At 45.8% G+C, this 19,653-nt stretch overlaps 2 protein-coding genes across 2 annotated transcripts in view; both read left to right on the top strand.

Moving 5' to 3' along the window:
* Positions 1–6,940, top strand: part of odad3 (outer dynein arm docking complex subunit 3) — a 32,155-nt gene extending 25,215 nt beyond the window's left edge. Inside the window, 7 exon segments of the mRNA XM_085971964.1 lie at positions 565–687; positions 1,177–1,320; positions 2,076–2,236; positions 3,521–3,677; positions 4,047–4,202; positions 6,858–6,875; positions 6,878–6,940. Of these exon segments, the coding sequence (XP_085828090.1) occupies positions 565–687; positions 1,177–1,320; positions 2,076–2,236; positions 3,521–3,677; positions 4,047–4,202; positions 6,858–6,875; positions 6,878–6,940 (822 nt within the window).
* An 808-nt stretch (positions 6,941–7,748) lies between these two features.
* LOC147097820 (ral guanine nucleotide dissociation stimulator-like 1) overlaps positions 7,749–19,653 on the top strand; it is a 119,816-nt gene continuing 107,911 nt past the window's right edge. Inside the window, exons 1-2 of the mRNA XM_085971435.1 lie at positions 7,749–7,931; positions 8,222–8,383. Coding sequence (XP_085827561.1) covers positions 7,749–7,931; positions 8,222–8,383 — 345 coding nt within the window. The remainder of the gene's footprint in view (positions 7,932–8,221; positions 8,384–19,653) is intronic.

The raw sequence follows: 19,653 nt of genomic DNA, 5'->3' as shown, positions 1-19,653 counted from the left end.
GGAGCCAATACAGGTCAGTGAGAACAGGGGCAATGAGTAAGTGGGGTGGTGCAGGATAGGATATGGTAAACAGATGGGCTGAAGCTTACGGAGAGTGGAGGCCGGCAAGGAGAGTGTTGCAATAGTGGAGCCTGGAGGTGATAAGGGAATAGCAATCAGGTCTTGATTACACTCACATTTTGTAGAGTAAAGAATAATTGAGGGGAAAAGAAGTGTCTGGCATTAAAGGGAAATCTGAGCTTCTCAGAAGCTTTAGAAATGGAGGGGTTGTGGCAGTTCTGTTTGCAGTCAGAGAACATTGTGCCAAGAGTGTCAGTAATGAAGGCCTGAGAATAGAGCTGTTGAAAGTCAGAGGTGGGAGATGTTGGGGATTGTGAAAGTACTGATGAGAAACTTAACAGGAGCAAAAAGTTAAACTCGAATTTAGTGGGTGGCACCATGCAGCAATATTGGATCCCTGGCATGTTGCATTGGAGCCCTGGCACACCACTCCAGCGACTGTGTTGCAGCATCACCTTTTTGTATTGTAACGGTTAATGGAATTTGTGTGATTTCCCTGACCAGGCAGAGCTCCGGCAGCACGAGGAGGTTATGCATAAGGAACGGCGGGAACGGGAAAGGATTCTCAGTGAGTACAAGAAGCTGGCTGAGGAGAAGAGAACACAGGCAGAACGTGCAGAGAGACGGGTAAGAATCATGTAGAAGGGGCCTTTGATTACTGTGTATAAAGATAAATTTATAATGAGAGATGGCAGTGTTTGAATCCAAGCTTTCAGTGATGAACTCCAGCAGTCCCAGCTCAGCCAGGACACTGCTTCTGAACTTAAAATCACTGCCATGCTACCCAATAAATCCTGCACAGTCTAGGCAACCTCACTAACCAGGAGCCAGGCCCTGTGGGTTTGTGGGGGGCTGAAGGCGTGCTTTGCTTCGATGTTGACTCAGTGTGGAGTGAGGATGAACTGGGCAAGCTACTGTTTGCAGCAACCCAGAATCTAAAGATCTCACCCTGGGGAGTATTGACTCTAGTTGTGGCTCTGGTAAAATAGTTCCGGCCAGTCCCAATGCAGAAGTTGTATTTTGTTGCTCTTGTGAAACATCACCAGTTTGTACCATTGGAGAACTTACCAAATGTCTCTGAGTGATGGTGAGCTGTTCTTGTGGTGATTCCCTCAGGCAATGCGAGCAGCTGCTCACTCCGATGAGCTGCACTTTGAGCGACCGGCAACTCAGGAAACTGTGACTGAGGAAAGGGCCATCAACACACTTGAGGAATCCTTCCTGTGGATCAAAACCGTGACTGGTGTTAGTGATGTAAAGGTGAGGCGTGAGGGAGAGGTGTGGCTCGAGGATTCACGGGTCAAAAAAGGCACGGTTACTGAGCTCTGGCTCCGGTCCAGACACTGTGCTCGGTGCCCCGCGGGGCCCCGGCCTGTGCTCGGTGCCCCGCGGGGCCCCGGCCTGTGCTCGGTGCCCCGCGGGGCCCCGGCCTGTGCTCGGTGCCCCGCGGGGCCCCGGCCTGTGCTCGGTGCCCCGCGGGGCCCCTGTCTGGAATGTTTTGAGATACTGGCTGGTCGGCTACTGTATATTGTGAGAAAAATAAAAGAACATCGACTTAAGAAAATTACTTTCTCCTTGTTCATCGCAGATGTTTAATTACTGTAAATTTATATCTTGTGTTACTGCCACTTATTCTATTACTGTTTAATAAATTTGTTTGCTAGTTTGAGCCTAAGGCAATAATATTGTATTCTGCCACTTTCTGAAAGCAGGGGTGAAAAGCAGTAGTTGAGATAAAATAAAGATGGTTCTGTGTTCAATCCCTGGACACTACAGATTTATGTAGCTATCTGGGCAAGTGAAAACGTTGGGAAGCTCAGACTCCCCTACTGGAGTAGTCTGAACCATGGAATCATAGAATAAAGAAACCCAAAACCGTAAGCAGGGGATTGTTCTAGAATTATGTTGCAGTAGAATGTGATGTGGAGTGCTGGAGTGATGTTTGCGATGCAATTTGAAATATGCAGGATATTGAGGTTGTCTGGCTTCATCTTGTATCTTGCTCTCTGTTGCAGGATGTAGTGAAACGCTTTGTGATGCAGGGAGAGACCTTGAAGCACTTGGAGGAGCTGGAACTGGAGAATGAGAAACAGATGGTGCGGCTGAGGGAGGAGAAAGAGAGACTGCAGGCAGAGTATGACCATCTGAAATATTCTGGCGAAACCAAACTCTCCAGGTACGAAGAATGTATCTGTATCCTCTGCTCACGTGTAGATTACAGTTCTGTTCTCAACACCCTATGTCTTGTCACTGAGGTAACCTGAACAGACTTTGTTCCTTGTACTGTATGGTCTACATTACTGACACACACTAGACTGCTAGATAAGGTCCATAGGTGTGTGATTCATGTTCAATCCTTCTGCTATATGTGACCTCCAAAGCAGGTTCACAACAGGAATCAAGCTGGGCCAGTTCGGTTTAGTCTTTTCAATCCAAACACATTCAGAGTTTGAGAAGACTCCAGGTCAGTTGCTGCTTTAGAGGAGGTATTTTGAGTAGACTGAGGAACAGCTGTAGATGAATAGACACCTAGCTGTTCAAAATGGGAGTGTAGGTAGATGAAGCCATGAAAAAGGGTAATAGCATTCTGGGTTTTATAAATAGGGGCAGAGAGTGTGATGATGAATTTGTACAGGATACGGTTAAAGTACTGTGTGCAGTTTTGGCCATCCCAGAAAGGACATTAAAGCCATACAGGGAAAGGGGATGAACATTTGAAATAGAGATTGATACAGGGCTATGGGGAGAGAAAGGGGCAATGGAATTAGTTTGGGATTGATACAAGGCTTTGGGGGAGAGCGGGGCAGTGGGATTAGTTTAGGATTGATGCAAGGCTATGGGGGAGAGCGGGGCAGTGGGATTAGTTTGGGATTGATGCAAGGCTATGGGGAGAGAAAGGGGCAATGGAATTAGTTTGGGATTGATACAAGGCTTTGGGGGAGAGCGGGGCAGTGGGATTAGTTTAGGATTGATGCAAGGCTATGGGGGAGAGCGGGGCAGTGGTTTTGGATTGCTCTAGCAAAGAGGTGGTACAGACATGATGGGCCAAATGGCCTCCATTGCTTCTCTCTTTCTCTTTTGCTCTTTCTTTACCTCCTTGTTTATTTCTCTCGTATCTTTCTTTCTCTCTTCCTTTCTCTTTCCTCCTTTTTTCTCTTTCCTTTCCCTCTTTCCCTCCTTATTTCTCCCTTATCTTTTTTCTCATTCTTTTTCTGTCTGTCTTTTCACTTATTTTTTCTTTATGCTTTTTTTCTTTCTCTTCTTTCCTACTTTCTATGCTAATGCAAAGTTTGGTGTGCCCAGTCCTGTTGCTGTGACAGGGAGCTATGCCATTGGGTGTAGGCCATCCAGGTGTTAGCATTAGCATTGGATCTGGCTCTGCTATTCATACCGAACTCTCCATTTGTTCATTATTGCTTTAAATCAAATGTTTCTGCTTTCCTTGCGGTTTTTAACATAGTGAGCAGAAATTGTTAACGGAGCTACAAGCTCACATGAAGGATGAGCAGAACCGGCGCAATAAGATAATGGAGCACCTTGAATACCTCAACCATATCACTGTGTCCATTAAAGCAGGCGTGGAACACCTCTCCGAGAAACTGCAACACGTGCAAATTGTAAGTGATGGCCTAAACACCACAGAAAATCTGATCAATGCCAGCGTATTGCAGGGAATTTTTCTCAGTTGTCCCCATTGTCCAGTTCTTGAATGTAGATATGTTTGTTGTGAGGCAGATTGAGATCCTATGTTTGCTATTACTGATATTATTGGTGTTAAATGCCTTCCCTGTGACTGTGTGAATGGTTTACAATGTTTTGGTTGAGAATATATTGGACTAAAGATTTTCACATGATGCATTTTATGAAATGCGAATTGTGCTCTGCAATGTTGTGGTAATGTGGGATGCATCAATGTTGAAAGGTGCTGCATTACTGCACGGTTCTGGGAGATTTCCACATAACTAGTTTGTGTCTCAATTCTGCAGTCGAAGGGCAGCGTTCCAGCCATGGTACTGAGCCCCACCTCAGACGAGTATGTGTTGGACTTGCTGTCACTAACCGAGGACAAACTCCTTGAACTGTATCGAAGCCTTGAGGGAGTCGACCTGAAGAAGGCACTGCAACTGATCGAGGACGATGAGGTGAGATGACGGATCGTGCAGCTTCTTTATCTTTTCATTAATTGGTTCACGGGATGTTGCGTCACTGGCAAGGCCGCATTTATTGTCTATCCTGGTTGCCCTGAGGTTACACTGGACCTTCTCCTTAAACTGCTGCAGCCTGTGTGTTGAAGGTGTTTGGTAGGATTTGGAGCAAGTGACGAGGAAGATCTGTCTCCAAATCTGATGGTGTGTGACTGGAAGAGAATCGTCGGGTTCTGCTGTGCCCGTGACACTGCTGCTCTTGTCCTTCTTGGTGGTTCCTTCCCATTTCTCTCTTTAAAAAATAATTAATTTCACCCGCCCAGCCCCACTTCTCCGCTAAAGGAGCCGACTTGTTGTGGTGCAGTCCCATTGGGCAGCAACTGGACACTTGGTCAAAGTGGCGAGTGGGCCTTGGCAGGCTAGTCACCCGTGGGGGAACATCACTGCTGGGGCTGCTCTGAACCATTCCTTTCGCCCACGAGGTGGACTCCCATTATTGGAGGGGAGAGAAGAGTGTTCCATTATGGGGGGGGTGGGGGAAGTGTCCCATTACTGGTGGTTTGGGGGGGTGGGGGGAAGTGTCCCGTTACTGGGGGGGGGGGGGGCCAGGGGAGGGGGAGAAGTGTCCCATTACTGGGAGGGGATGGTGTGTGGAGAGGAGTGTGTCACATTACTGGGAGGGGATGGTGTGTGGAGAGGAGTGTGTCACATTACTGGGAGGGGATGGTGTGTGGAGAGGAGTGTGTCACATTACTGGGAGGGGATGGTGTGTGGAGAGGAGTGTGTCACATTACTGGGAGGGCAGGGCGGAGAGGAGACTGTCCCATTACTGGGAGCAGGGGAGTGGAGAGTGTCCCATTACAGGGAGCGGGGGGAGAGGAGAGTGCCCCATTACTGGAAGGGGAGAGAGGAGAGTGTCCCTTTAATGGGAGGGGGGGAGAGGAGAGTGTCCCATTACTATATATTCAAGAAGGAGTTAGATATATTTCTTAAGGCTAAAGGGATCAAGGGATATGGGGAGAAAGCAGGGACAGGGTACTGAGTTTGAATTTGGATGATCAGCCATGATCTCATTAAATGGCGGAGCAGGCTCGAGGTGCCGAATGGCCTACTCCTGCTCCTATCTTCTATGTTTACTGGGAGCGGGGGAAGAGGAGAGTGTCCCATTACTGGGAGCGGGTGGAGAGGAGTGTGTTCCATTACTGGGAGGGGGGAGAGGAGAGTGTCCCATTACACTGAGAGGGGGAGAGGAATGTGTCCCATTACCGAGAGGGGAGGGGAATGTCCCAATATTGGGAGGTGGGGTAGGAGAGTCCCATTACCGGGCAGTGGCGGGGGCAGCACATAAGCACTAAGATTTTTGAAACATTTTTTGAAGAGGTAACTGAGAGAGTAGACAAGGGTAATGCAGTCGATGTAATTTATCTAGATTTTCAAAAGGCCTTCGATAAGGCTCCACATAGTAGACTAATGGAATGTGGAGTCAGGTCAAGTAGCAGAATGGATAGCTAGCTGGCTTCAAGACAGAAAGCCAAGAGATGGGGTAAAAGGTGGCAGTAGGTGGGAAATAGCGTTCCACTAGGATCAGTGCTGGGACCACTGTTGTTCACAATTTATATTAACGATATAAGCTTTGTACTCAAGCACAATTTCTAAATTTGCAGATGACACCAAATTGCGGGGGATAGTCAATACTGAGGAGGACTGCAACAAATTACAAGAAGGCATTAATAAACTGCAGAATGGGCATATAATTGGCAAATGAAATTCAACACAGATAAATGTAAGGGATTACATTTTGGTAAGAAAAATAGGGAGGTCACATATTACTTGGAAAATAAGAATCTAAATGGGGTAGAGGAGCTAAGGGATCTCGGAGTACAAATACACAAATTACTAAAAAGTATCGACACAGGTTAACAAGGCCATAAAAAAGCAAACCAAGTACTAGGGTTTATTTCTAGAAGGATAGAATTGAAAAGTAGTGAAGTTATGCTAAACTTGTATTGAACCTTAGTTCGACCACACTCGGAGTACTGTGTACAGTTCTGGTCGCCATATTATAAAAAGGATATAGAGGCACTGGAGAGGCTGCAGAGAAGATTACAAAGATGATACTAGAAATACAAGGGTACACCTATCAGGAAAGGTTGAACAGGCTGGGTCTCTTTTCTCTTGAAAAGAAAAGGCTGAGGAGTGACCTAATAGAGGTCTTTAAAATCATGAAAGGTTTTGATAGAGTAGATACAGAGAGAATGTTTCCACTTGTGGGGAAGAGCAAAACTGGAGGCCATCAATATAAGATAGTCACCAATAAATCAAATAGGGAATTCAGAAAGAACTTCTTTACCCAGAGAGTGGTGAGAATGTGGAATTCGCTACCACAGGAGTGGTTGAAACAAATAGTATAGATGCATTTAAGGGGTGATTAAATAAGCATTTGAGGAAGAAGGGAATAGGGGGTTATGCTGATGGGGTTAAATGAGGAAAGACGGGATGAGGCTCGAGTGGAGCATAAACACCAACATAGACTGGTTGGGCCGAATGGCCAGTTTCTAAGCCATATATCCTATGTAGATTGTAGGTACTTGTTCCAACTCCCCATTCTCCTGTGCTGATACACTTATTAACTATCTTTTGCTTGTGTTTCAGTTCCATGCCAGTGTGGAAGGCAAACTTCCATCCTACAACATGAGAGTGAAGATCCCCACAGCCCAAAAGCTCAACATGTATGACGGTGAGGAACTGAATTTGATTCCCCTTCATCACAAAAGTTAGCATCAGCTTTATAAAGCTGCAGCTCCAGTTGTCATCTGCTGTTTCAACATCAACAACAACAACTGGTATTTATATAGCACCTTTAACGTAGTAAAACGTCCCAAGGCGCTTCACTGGAGTATTTTAAGACAAAAAATTTGACACCGATCCACATAAGGATAAATTAGGGAAGGTGACCAAAAGCTTGGTCAAAGAGGTAGGTTTTAAGGAGCATCTTAAAGGAGGAAAAGAGAGGTAGCAAGGCGGAGAAGTTTAGGCAGGGAATTCCAGAGCTTAGGGCCTAGGCAACAGAAGGCACGGCCACCAATGGTTGAGTGATTATAATCAGGGATCCTCAAAAGGGCAGAATTAGAGGAGCGCAGATATCTCGGGGGGGAGGGGCGGGGTTTGTGGGGCTGAAGGAGATTACAGAGGTAGGAAGGGGCGAGGTCATGGAGGGATTTGAAAACAAGGAGAAGAATTTTGAAATCAAGGCGCTGCTTAACTGGGAGCCAATGTAAGTTAGTGAGCACAGGGGAGATGGGCGAACGGGACTTGGTGCGAGTTAGGACACGGGCAGCCGGGTTTTGGATGACCTCAAGTTTACGTAGGATGGAATGTGGTAGCCAGCCAGGAGTGCGTTGGAATAGTCAAGTCCAGAGGTAACAAAGGCATGGATGAGGGTTTCAGCAGCAGTTTCGTTAACCAACTTTATTTTTAATGTAACAATCCATAATTAATGGCAGTATAGCAGGAAACAAACTTAGAAAGTGAAATAATCTAGGAATGGCAGAGTGCTTCATTATGTGGGATATGGATATTCCTGGCAATGTCTGGTCCTCCCTGCTGATTCATGTCAGTTGCTTGCTGGAGAAGGGCCACAGCAAGTTCCTCACTTTCTGTCTCCTGTTCAATGTGAACAGGGGACCAGCATCTTGCTGCAGCAATTGTCTAACCTTGGAGCAGCTGGTATGTGATTCTGAAATATCTGAGATCTAGTGTCAATAGGAACAGCTCCCTATTAGCATTTAAGTGAATGACTTAAAGCAACAGTATCAAAAAAATCACAGGAATCAGACTGAGAATATGTCTGTCTGTCTCTCTCCCCCTCTCTTCCTCTGTGTGTGTGTGTCTGTGTGTCTCCCTCTGTGTGTGTCTCTCTCCCCGTCCTCTGTCTCTCTCTCTACCCCTCTCTCGGTCTCCCTCTCTCTCTGTCCCCTTGGGTAAAATTTTAATCGATTGCCCCCCTTCCCCCCCAGTATTGGGTAACTGAGAGTTTTCTGATTGCAGATGATGATGATGATGATGACGACAGCGGTGACGATGCTGGTGACATCATCACAAGAGCAATGCTGAAGCAGCAATCACAGCAGATTGTTGACTGGAAAACCAAGAGGAAGTCTCGACCCAAGAGGAAGAAGGTGAAACACAGATCGGTTCAGGACGGAGGCCCACTGAGTCTCCCCACCTTCATCCGCTAGTCCTGCTGTGCCGCTGGGCTCCCAGGTTATAACCAGTAGTTTGTAATGAATAAACAAGGGTTGGGGAGAGGGCTGGAGTGTGCAGAATGGGGGGGAACTATTTGAATCATTCAATTTTTGAACAGCTGCTAGGAATTAAATTGCCATTTCTCCGGTTGCGACCCAGTGTGTGATTGAAGTAAGCAGTAGATTAGAATCCCACTCCAAAGCAGCACAATTCCACCTGGATCGGAACAGCAGAATATTGCGGTACTCCAGCCACACCGGGCAGCACACTGAAATCATTACCAGTTGGAAAAATAAAAAATAATCTGAAACAATAACAGAAAATTCTGTAAATTCACAGCAGGTCTGTCAGTATCTGAACAAGAGAAGGCAGGTTGATGTTTTGGAGATCGTTGGTCAGAAGCTAATGGACCTGCTTTACATTTGCCCCATAGTCTTGGCGCTGTGTAATAATATTTAAGGGTGGATGGACCAGGCACTATTTTTGTAGTAAAAACGTCGGGAATGGTTGAAAACTGATCTTTGTAATTATGATTAGGCCTAACTCCCCCCATGACCTATTGAATAAAGGCTTTGCCTGGTGTGGTACAGGGTCCAACAGATAATCCTATGCATTTGCTGAGTAAGCTGATCTCGCCTGGGACAGCAGGACTGCTATAATTGAACTCAGCTTCTCTGGGTGAGAGAGGAGTAATTCAGCCAGGGGTCCTGCAGCTCCTCACTGTCCAGTGGTGCCTGCTGGAATATGTCTAGATGCTGGGTGAGAACAGTCTTGGGTTAGACTGTGATGGCACCAGTGACCAAATAAGCTGTTGACACAATGTGAGGTGGCATGGGCCAGGAAGTGGAGGGCGGGCGGTGCCCACGGAACTGATCCCAGCACGTGTCAGCCCCTGCGGGGAGGAGTGGAGAAAACTGGGTTCGTTAAATAAATAAGCTCAGGTCCTAGTTTTACAGAAACCTTTGTTCAAAGTTTGTCTGAGGAGCCTGATCAGGTCAGCTGAAAGTTGGGCTTGACATGCAGGAGAATATTGGCCAATGACCAGAGAAAGGGAACTTGACACAAGGCCTATTGTGAGTTCAGTAAAGGAATAGCCCTCAGTACTGTTTAATTCATATTCTCTGCCACCACTTCCCCCCCCCAACACTCCAGCTTTAATTGAGAGAGTTGTAATGGATGAGCTGATCTTAGCCCTATAACCGTAGTGGTCTTGAACCGGGGGGCGGGGGTGAAAGTGGTGCAGTGAAGACTCCCACCCCAGTACAGTCTGCAGAGAAGCCAGATAGTAAAATGTCTAAACATCTGACAGTGCTCGTACTTTACTGAAAGTAATGTGACCGAAGGGAGTCTTCAGCGCTTTAACTGTATGTAGACCTTGTGCCTCGTGTTGCCTCCCATTGATCCCTTCGCTCAGCTGTTCGGTACAGTGTAAATTGGAATTCTGTCCTGATTTTCTTGGTGAACTGTTTGTGCAGGAGCTGTTTTTTTATATAGCATATAAACCATTTCTAATTGTGTATCCATGTTTGGTAAGATTAAATTAGACCCAGAGCCTACACAGCAATGGTTTATTCTTTGTGTCTGTTACACTAGGCACATCTCACAGTGACGCTCTGACACTCCTGGCCTTTCATGTGACTGAAATACAAATAATTGACAACTGACCAAGCCTGAGGGAATCTGCCTTCCTGTTTTTGCCACCAAAGTGGATAACGTCGCATTTATCCACATTATACTGCATCTGCCCAATCACCCAACCTGTCCAAATCATACTGGAGTTTCTCGCAAGGCTTCTTCGGCAGCACCTCCCAAACCCGCAACCTCTTCCACCTAGAAGGACAAGGGCAGCAGGCGCATGGGAACACCACCACCTCCAAGTTCCCCTCCAAGTCACACACCATCCTGGCTTGGAAATATATCGCTGATCCTTCATCGTCGCTGGGTCAAAATCCTGGAACTCCCTCCCTAACAACACTGTGGGAGTACCTTCACCACACAGACTGCAGCGGTTCAAGAAGGCGGCTCACCACCACCTTCTCAAGGGCAACTAAGGATGGGCAATAAATGCTGCCCAGATCCCATAAAAACGAATTAAAAAAATTCTCCTCATCTCCCCTCTGATTCTTTTACGAATTATCATAAATCTGTGTCCTCTGGTTACCAACCCTCCTGCCACTGGAAAGGGTATCGCCTTAATTACTCTGTCTAAACCCTTCATAATTTTGAACACCTCTATTAAATCTCCCCCCTAACCGCCTCTGCTCTAATGAAAACAATCCCAGCTTCTCTAGTCTCTCCAAATAACTGAATCCCTCATCCCTGGTACCATTCCAGTAAATCTCCTCTGCACCCTCTCCAAGACTTTGACATCCTTCCTAAAGTGTGGTGCTCAGAATTGGACACAATACTCCAGCTGCAGCCTAACCAAGGATTTTTAGCATAACTTCCTTGCTTTTGTACTCTACACCTCTGCTTTTAAAGCCAAGGATCCCGTGTGCTTTTTTAACAGCCTTCTCAACTTGTCCTGCCACCTTCAAATATTTGTGTATGTGAGCCCCTAGGTCTCTGTGTTCCTGCACACCTTTAAAATTGTACCATTTAATTTATATTGCCACTCATTCTTCATTCAAAAATGCATCACTTCACTGCAGTAAATTTAATCTGCCTTGTATCTGCCCATTTCACCAGCCTGTCCTGAAGTTTTGTGGCATCTTCAAACTTTGAAATGATGCCCTGCATATCCAAGTCAAGATCATTAATCTATATCAAAAAGATCAGTGACCCTAATGGGTGAACAGGGGGGGACACCACTGTATACTTCCCTCCAGTCTGAAAACAACCATTTACCACATCTCCCAAACCCGCAACCTCTACCACCCAGAAGGACAAGGGCAGCAGGTGCTTGGGAACTCCACCACCTCCAAGTTCCCCTCCAAGTCACACACCATCCTGACTTGGAAATATACCGCCATTCCTTCATTGTCGCTGGGTCAAAATCCTGGAAAACTCTCCCTAAAAGGACTGCAGCAGTTCAAGAAGGCGGCTCACCACCACCTACTTGAGGGCAATTGGGGATGGGCAATAAATGCTGGCCTTGACAGTAATGCCCATATACCATGAATGAATTAAAAAAAAAAAAATCTCTCTGCTTTCTGTCCCTAAGCCAATTTCATATCCACACTGTCACTGCCCCTATAATCCTATGGACTTCAATTTTGCTAACAAGCCTATTATGTGGTGCTTTATCAAATGTCTTTTGAGAGTCTATATATACAACTGCAACTGTACTACCCTCATCAACCCTCTCCGTTACTTCATCCAAGAATTCAATTAAATTTGTCAGACACGATTTGCCTTTAACAAATCCGTGCTGGCTGTCGATTATTAGCCTATATTTCCAAGTGACAATTCATTTTGTCCTGGATTATTGTCTCTAAAAGTTTCGCCACCACTGACATTAGGCTGACTGGCCTTTAGTTGCCAGGTTTATCCCTCTCCCCTTTTTTGAATAGGGGTGTAACATTTTCAACCCTCCAGTCCTCTGGCACCACTCCCATATCTGTGGAATATTGGAAGATTGTGGCTCTACAATTTCCACCCTTGCAACCCATCCAGACCAGGTGACTTTTCTACTTTGAGTACTACCAACCTTAAGTACCTCCTCTTTATCTGATACAATTTCTCTACTACTTCTTTACTGTGACATTGGCAACATCCTCTTCTCTAGTGAAGACAGATACAAAGTGCTTATTTATTACTTCAGCCATGCCTCTGCCTCCACAAGAATATCACTTTTTTGGTCCCTAATAGACCCCACCCTTCCTTTGACTATCCTTTTACCTTTTATAAGTTTATAAAATACTTTAGTGTTCCCTTTATGTTACCCACAAATCTTTTCTCATATACTCTGCCCCTCTTAATTCCTTTTCCAGTTCTCTGTACTTTCCATATTTGCTTAATTCCCTATTGTATTATGAACCTGACTTTATCATAAGCCTACTCTTTCTGTTTCATTTTAATCTCAATATCTTTAGTCATTCAGGGAGCTCTAGCTTTGGATGCCCTTCCTTTCCCCCTCATAGGAAGGTATTTAGTCTGTACCCGAACTATCTCCTCTTTGAAGACCTCCCATTGCTTATTTACAGTTTTACCTGTTAGTCTTAGTTTCCAATCCACTTGGGCCAGATCCCTATTTTGAAAATGTAAACTGGTACTATTTGTTTCTGAAGAGATTTATTCTGTGCCACATGTGGAGCATTTCTACCCAATGTTCGTTCAGACCTGCAGTGTGCTCCCATCAAAGTTCAATGCAGATTTATTTTGAAATGAGCTCAGTATTAATTCTTGCTATAATTAAGGATGCCATTGGGGGGTAGTCGTCAGAGTCCAAGCCCCACACATCATGGATATCATGCTGCCCCAAACTCCACCGATGGCTCTGCGCAGTGCAGTGGTTCAGAGTTAGCTGATGCTCTGACACTGCCACAAGTTTCATAAACTCACAACGGTCTTACAAGGTGAGACATAACTGCAGGAGCCTGGAAACAAGAGAGGATAATCAACAAAACCCATTTGACAGGTGATGGGATGCATATGCCACTTATTCCCCTACATGGGAGGTAGACAGGAGAATAATCCAAGAAATGGTCGATTTAATTGGATGGAAAGAACAGCCCTGAGCAGCAAAATCCAACGTGATCCTGATTTGTCATCGCCTCTAGACTGAGGGAAAATTCTGCTCCTGATGATTATCCAGTGACTCCTGCTAGAAAGTGTGCATGTGTGTGGCTATCGGCTGAGGACAAGGTCACACTCAGCTGTGAAGCCTCTCTCGAAAGAATAGCCCATCAACATGCACAGGTCAAAGTCTAGTCTCATAACTGAAGGATGGTTACTTGGGTGAGGAATCTGAATTTGCAACACCTGTGGAACTGTACCCCAGTGAGAGTCAGTGCCTGCGGAACTGTAACCCAATGAGAGTCTGTGTCTGTGGAACCCGCACCCCAGTGAGAGTCAGTGCCTGTGGAACTGTACCCAAGTGAGAGTCAGTGCCTGCGGAATTGTACCCCTATGAGAGTCACTGTCTGCGGAACTGTACCCCAGCGAGAGTCAGTGTCTGTGGAACTGTACCCCAGTGAGAGTCAGTGTCTGTGGAACTGTACCCCAGTGAGAGTCAGTGTCTGTGGAACTGTACCCCAGTGAGAGTCAGTGTCTGTGGAACTGTATCCCAACTGGTTCATGGTGCTGTCTGAATTTTAAGTCCTTTCCTAAATGAAATATTGCCCAGGGTACATCATCTGTAGGACGCTCGGCTGGGGATCAGAGAATGCAGCAAGACAACAGTTTTAAACGGCTGAAACTAGTAATTAAAGGGGAAGTCATGGTGGTGGCAAAAAGACAGACTAATTGTTATCAACGGCAGAATGGAAACTTGTTGGCAACACTACTCTGTTTGATGCTGAAGAGTTGGACTTGCTGCAGGAGCTGCTCCAAAGGAAAGTGCCCATGTTGGTAACTGAAAACCGCTTTCTCGTAGAAGCAGTTGGTGCAATTTTCATGGAGCGAGTTGACCCAACTCCTTCCTGTCTGGCTGCAAAGAACAAGAAATGTGCTAGTATCAGGAGGAAGATGGACATAAGTGTGCTTCTTACTTTTGCACAGTCCATCAAACATGGCTCAAACCTAAGTTAGAACTCCTGCATTGAAAGCATTTGCACAACCATTGCTCTTTGGCACACACCTTTCCATCTTGTCAAAGCTGAAGCTTGCAGGAAGAGGCGGCACCTCAGGAACAGGAAAACAACCCTAAGATACTCTCTGTCACTGGGTGTTTTCAGTGGGGTCAGCAGTCTTGATGGCAAAGAGTAGCCCTGATCTCCCATCCTCCCAGTGTCTTCTGTAGGCACTGTGAACTGTTGCATACTGAAGCCATTGTGGGTAAACATAGAAACATAGAGATAGGAACAGGAGTAGGCCATTCGGCCCTTCGAGCCTGCTCCGCCATTCAATGAGATCATGGCTGATCTTCGTCTGAGATCATAGCTGATCTTACCAGTTCAGTACCCCGTCCCCGCCTTTTCTCCGTAACCCTTAATCCCCTTAGCCTTCAGAAATATATCCAATTCTCTCTTGAAAATATTTATTGAATTAGCCTTCACAGCCCTCTGTGGCAGGGAATTCCACAGGCTCACCACTCTTTGAGTGAAGAAATTCTTCCTCATCTCTGTTTTAAATGATTTGCCCGCTATTTTTAGACTGGCCCCTGGTTCTGTGCTCCCCTGCCATTGGAAACATTCTCTCTGAATTCAGCCTGTCCAGGCCTGCCATAATTTTATATGTTTCGATGAGATCCCCTCTCAATCTTCTAAACTCCAGTGAGTACAAGCCCAAACTATTCAATCTCTCCTCGTAGGTCATTCCCGCCATTCCAGGTATCAGCCTGGTGAATCGCCGCTGCACTCTTTCCATGGCAAGAACATCCTTCCGCAGATGGGGCGACCAAAACTGTACACAATACTCCAGATGCGGTCTCACCAGCACCTTGTACAGCTGTAGTAAGGTATCCCTATTCCTATACTCGAACCCCCTTGATATGAAGGCCAACATACCATTTGCCTTCTTAATCGCCTGTTGCACCTGCATGCTCTCCTTCAGTGACTGGTGCACAAGAACACCCAGGTCCCTCTGCACTTCCCCATCTCCCAATCTATTGCCATTTAGATAATAATCCACCCTCCTGTTTTTACCCCCAAAGTGGATAACCTCGCATTTATCCACATTATAGTGCATCTGCCACGTATCCGCCCATTCCCCCAACCTGTCCAAATCGCACTGTAGCCTCCTGACATCCTCATCAGAGCCCACCCCTCCTCCTAGTTTAGTGTCGTCAGCGAATTTGGAAATATTGCATCCAATTCCCTGATCCAGATCATTTATATATATTGTGAACAGCTGGGGTCCCAGGACAGATCCTTGCGGCACCCCGCTGGTCACTGCCTGCCACTCCGAAAACGAGCCGTTTATTCCAACTCTCTGTTTTCTATCCGCCAGCCAGTTCTCTATCCACGTTAATACTTTGCCCCCAATCCCATGAGCCTTAATTTTGCATGATAATCTTTTGTGTGGAACCTTATCGAAGGCTTTCTGGAAGTCAAGGTACACCACATCCACTGGCTCTCCCCCATCTATTTTACCAGTTACTTCCTCAAAAAATTCCAGCAGATTAGTCAAACACGATTTACCCTTTGTAAATCCATGTTGACTCTGTCCGATCCTTTCCCCATTTGTCAAGTGCTCCGCTATTTTATCCTTAATAATGGACTCTAGCATTTTGCCCACAACCGATGTAAGGCTTACTGGTCTATAATTCCCTGCTTTCTCTCTACCCCCCTTTTTAAATATTGGGGTAACATTAGCTACCCTCCAATCCACGGGTACTGTTCCCGAGTCAATGGAGTTCCGGAAGATGATCCTTAGAGCATCTGCTATCTCCAGGGCCACCTCCTTAAGTACCCTAGGATGTAGTTTATCAGGCCCCGGGGATTTGTCGGCCTTCAGTCCCCTCAACTTACCCAACACCATATCCCTAGAGATACTAATTTCTGTCAGCTCCTCCCTCTCATTAGTCCCTATGTTTGCCGATATTCCTGGGAGGTTATTTGTGTCCTCCTTTGTGAATACAGAACCAAAGTATGAGTTTAATTGGTCTGCCATTTCCTTATTCTCCATTATATATTCTCCCGAATCGGACTGCAAGGGACCGACTTGGGATTTTACCAGTCTTTTCCTCCTGATATACCGATAAAAGCTTTTGCAGTCTGTCTTTATGTTTGCTGCAAGTTTACTTTCGTATTCTATTTTCCCCTTCCTGATTAATCCCTTTGTCCTCTTTTGCTGTATCCTGTACTGCCCCCAATCTTCCGGTCTGGTGCTTTTTTTTGCCAGTTGATATGCCCTTTTTTTTGATTTTATGCTGTCCCTAATTTCCCTCGTTATCCATGGTTGAGTCACCTTTTTAGGTTTATTTTTATGCCAAACCGGTATAAACATGTTCTGGAATTCTTCCATTCTATCTTTGAATGCTTGCCATTGTCTGTCCACTGTCAATCCCCCCAGAAACACCACCCAATCAATCTTACCCAATTCCCGTCTCATACCCTCGTAATTCCCTTTATTTAAGTTCTGGACCTTAGTCTCTGATTCAATTTCCTCACTCTCCATCTCGACTGAGAGCTCGATCATATTATGATCGCTCTGACCCAAGGGGCCTCGTACAAGAAGATTGCTGATAAGTCCCTTCTCATTGCACAATACCCAGTCTAAAATGGCCTGATCCCGAGTCGGCTCCTCGACATATTGGTCCAGATAACCGTCCCGAAAACATTCCAGGAATTCCTCCTCCTCAGAATTTTTACTAATTTGGGTAGTCCAATCAATATGTAAATTAAAGTCACCCATGATGACAGCTGTGCTCTTATCGCACGCTTCTCTAATTTCCCTTTTTATGCCTTCCCTCACCTCCATATTACTATTTGGAGGCCTATATATCACACCCACTAACGTTTTCCTCCCCTTGCTATTTCTCATTTCTACCCATACAGATTCCGTTTCATCCGAGTTAATATCCTTCCTTTCCATTGCATTAATCCCCTCCTTTACCAGCAATGCTACCCCACCTCCCCTACCTTTTTGCCGATCCTTCCTAAATATTGTATATCCCTGGATGTTAAGTTCCCAGCCTTGCCCACCCTGCAGCCACGTTTCTGTAATCCCAATCAAATCATACTTGTTTACCTCTATTTCCACAACTAATTCATCCACCTTGTTCCTAATGCTTCTAGCATTAAGATACAAAGCCTTCAGGCTTGCTTTTTTCACACTCTCATTATGAATTAGTTTGGCCCTTTGTGTTTCTCTCCTTTGCTTATTGCTTCTCACCTTTCTACCATCTATTTCTAACTTCATATGACTTCCCTCTTTTCCACTACCTAGGTTCCCATCCCCCTGCCAAATTAGTTTAAATCCTCCCGAACCGCCCTAGAAAATATTACCCCGAGGACATCGGCTCCCTCACAGTTCAGGTGTAGACCGTCCCCTTGGTACAGGTCACTCCTCCCCAAGAACTGGTTACAATGCCTCAAGAATTTAAATCCCTCTCCCTTGCACCACTGCTCAAGCCACGTATTTAGCTTATCTATCTTACTCTCTCTAAACTTATTAGCTCGTGGCACTGGTAGCAATCCAGAGATTACTACCTTTGAGGTCCTACTTTTCAATTTAGCTCCTAACTCCCTAAATTCAGCTTGTAGGACCTCCTCCCTCTTTTTACCTACATCGTTGGTACCTACATGTACCACGACAACTGGCTGATCCCCCAGGGTACTTCCTGGATAATAGCCATAGATGTGAATAATAATGTTTCTCTGGTCAGGTATTATAAGCTGAACACTGAGTGCTAATCCTTTCTATTCATGTTGGCTGTGGGATTGTTGTGAGAAGTCCTGATGCCCATTGGATGCTACCTGTGACGCCTTCCATTTGAGGGCATCCTGCCAAACAATGAAAGCTCTGCCCTGTCCAGCTGATGCCTCCTCTCTACACGCGATGAAGGTGTTGCTCCTTTAAACACAACATTTCCGAGAGTCTGATGGGTTGTTGTCTCCTCGTGGCTTGAAAGGAACAGCATGACAGCTGCAGGATGTCACGCTCGTTAATGCCATGGGAACAGTCCAGTTCTAGATGTTGCCCTGTGGTTGTGGTGAAGAGAGGACTGGTGACCTCTGACGTGTGTGTGTGTGTGTGTGTGTGTGTGTGTGTGTAAAGAGGTCCAGAAATGCATAGTGACCACTGTGAACAAGGTGCCTTAATTGTCATAGCTTGTCTTTTGCTGCTTCCTCCTGAACAGGCCTCCATCACCTAACTGCGGCAGTTCCCATTCTCACCACTTTATTTGGTGTGATTTAAATGGCAGCTGCAACCAGGAATAAAGGAAAAGCAATGACTGAAAAATCCCCAAAATGTAAAACTGCAAAACCAAGTAATAAAGGAGTAAAAAAAAAAACTCTTTTACCAGGCCAGGGGCTTGGTGCCAATTACAGGTGAAGTGCCAAGACTCCTGAGGTACCCGTTACAGGTGAGGTGCCAGGACGTCTGAGGTACCCGTTACAGGTGAGGTGCCAGGACTTCTGAGGTACCCGTTACAGGTGAGGTGCTATGTGGGTGGAGCCTTGCCCAGAATTGTGAGATTTGTTGCAGCACCAAATCTGAATAATCATAAAAGATGAATGATGGTCATGCCTGTAGCGTTAACTCATTGTGATCCATGAAACTGAATGTCAACAAATGCTGTGCACCATAGACCAGGGTTTCTATCCTGAGCCAACAACAACAACAACAACTTGCATTTATATAGTGCCTTTAACATAGTAAAACGTTCCCAAGACGTTTCAGAGGAGCGTTATAATGCAAAATTTGACACCCGAGCCACATAAGGAGAAATTAGGGCAGATGACCAAAAACTTGGTCAAAAAAGTAGGTTTTTGTTGAATCCGTGATTCTTAAAGTATAATGTTTTCCAATAACTAGACGGAGGCTGTAAGTTAACAATCAACAGGTGTTTACTGGAGGAGGGTAGTCTAAAGACTAACAGTACAGAGGCATGCTCAAGGCTTATATACAGGTGTGGTCACTGCCGGTACTACAGTATACAGGAGCTGTAAAAGTAGTTCTCTCTTAAAGGTACATACACTACAATCCCTCCCCTTTTAGATTAACAGTACCCATAACATTCAAATAGCAGTGCACATTAAACTGAAATAGTCCATTTATAGATTCAGTCTTTGGGGCGGCTTCCTGATCCTTTCTGGATAGCGCCTTTCCTGAGGATCTTGTTCTTGGTGCGGAGGCGATTCTGGCCCCCTGTCGTTGGTTGGTTCATCAGTTTCCGCTGCTACTGTTTCTGAGGTAGATGCTACCGGTATGTCGGGTTCATTCCCAGGTACGCGAGACATGGGGTTGACTCGTTCCTGTGACGCTAGGATCTGGTCGACGTGGCGTCTCACAATGTTCTCCCCGACATCCACTGTGTACATCAATGGCCCCTGCCGTGTGCATATCGTTCCGGGTTGCCATTTCTCTGTTCGGTAGTCGCGGGCCAAGACTGGTTGTCCTACATTGAAGCTCCTTGTCGGCTTCTCATTGATGT

This window comes from Somniosus microcephalus, chromosome 31, assembly GCF_052327205.1.
Source record: "Somniosus microcephalus isolate GS21.2 chromosome 31, FLI_Smic_1.0, whole genome shotgun sequence".
NCBI lineage: Eukaryota > Metazoa > Chordata > Chondrichthyes > Squaliformes > Somniosidae > Somniosus > Somniosus microcephalus.
Note: the sequence above shows the minus strand (reverse complement) of the source record. Positions and strands in the feature narration are given on the sequence as shown.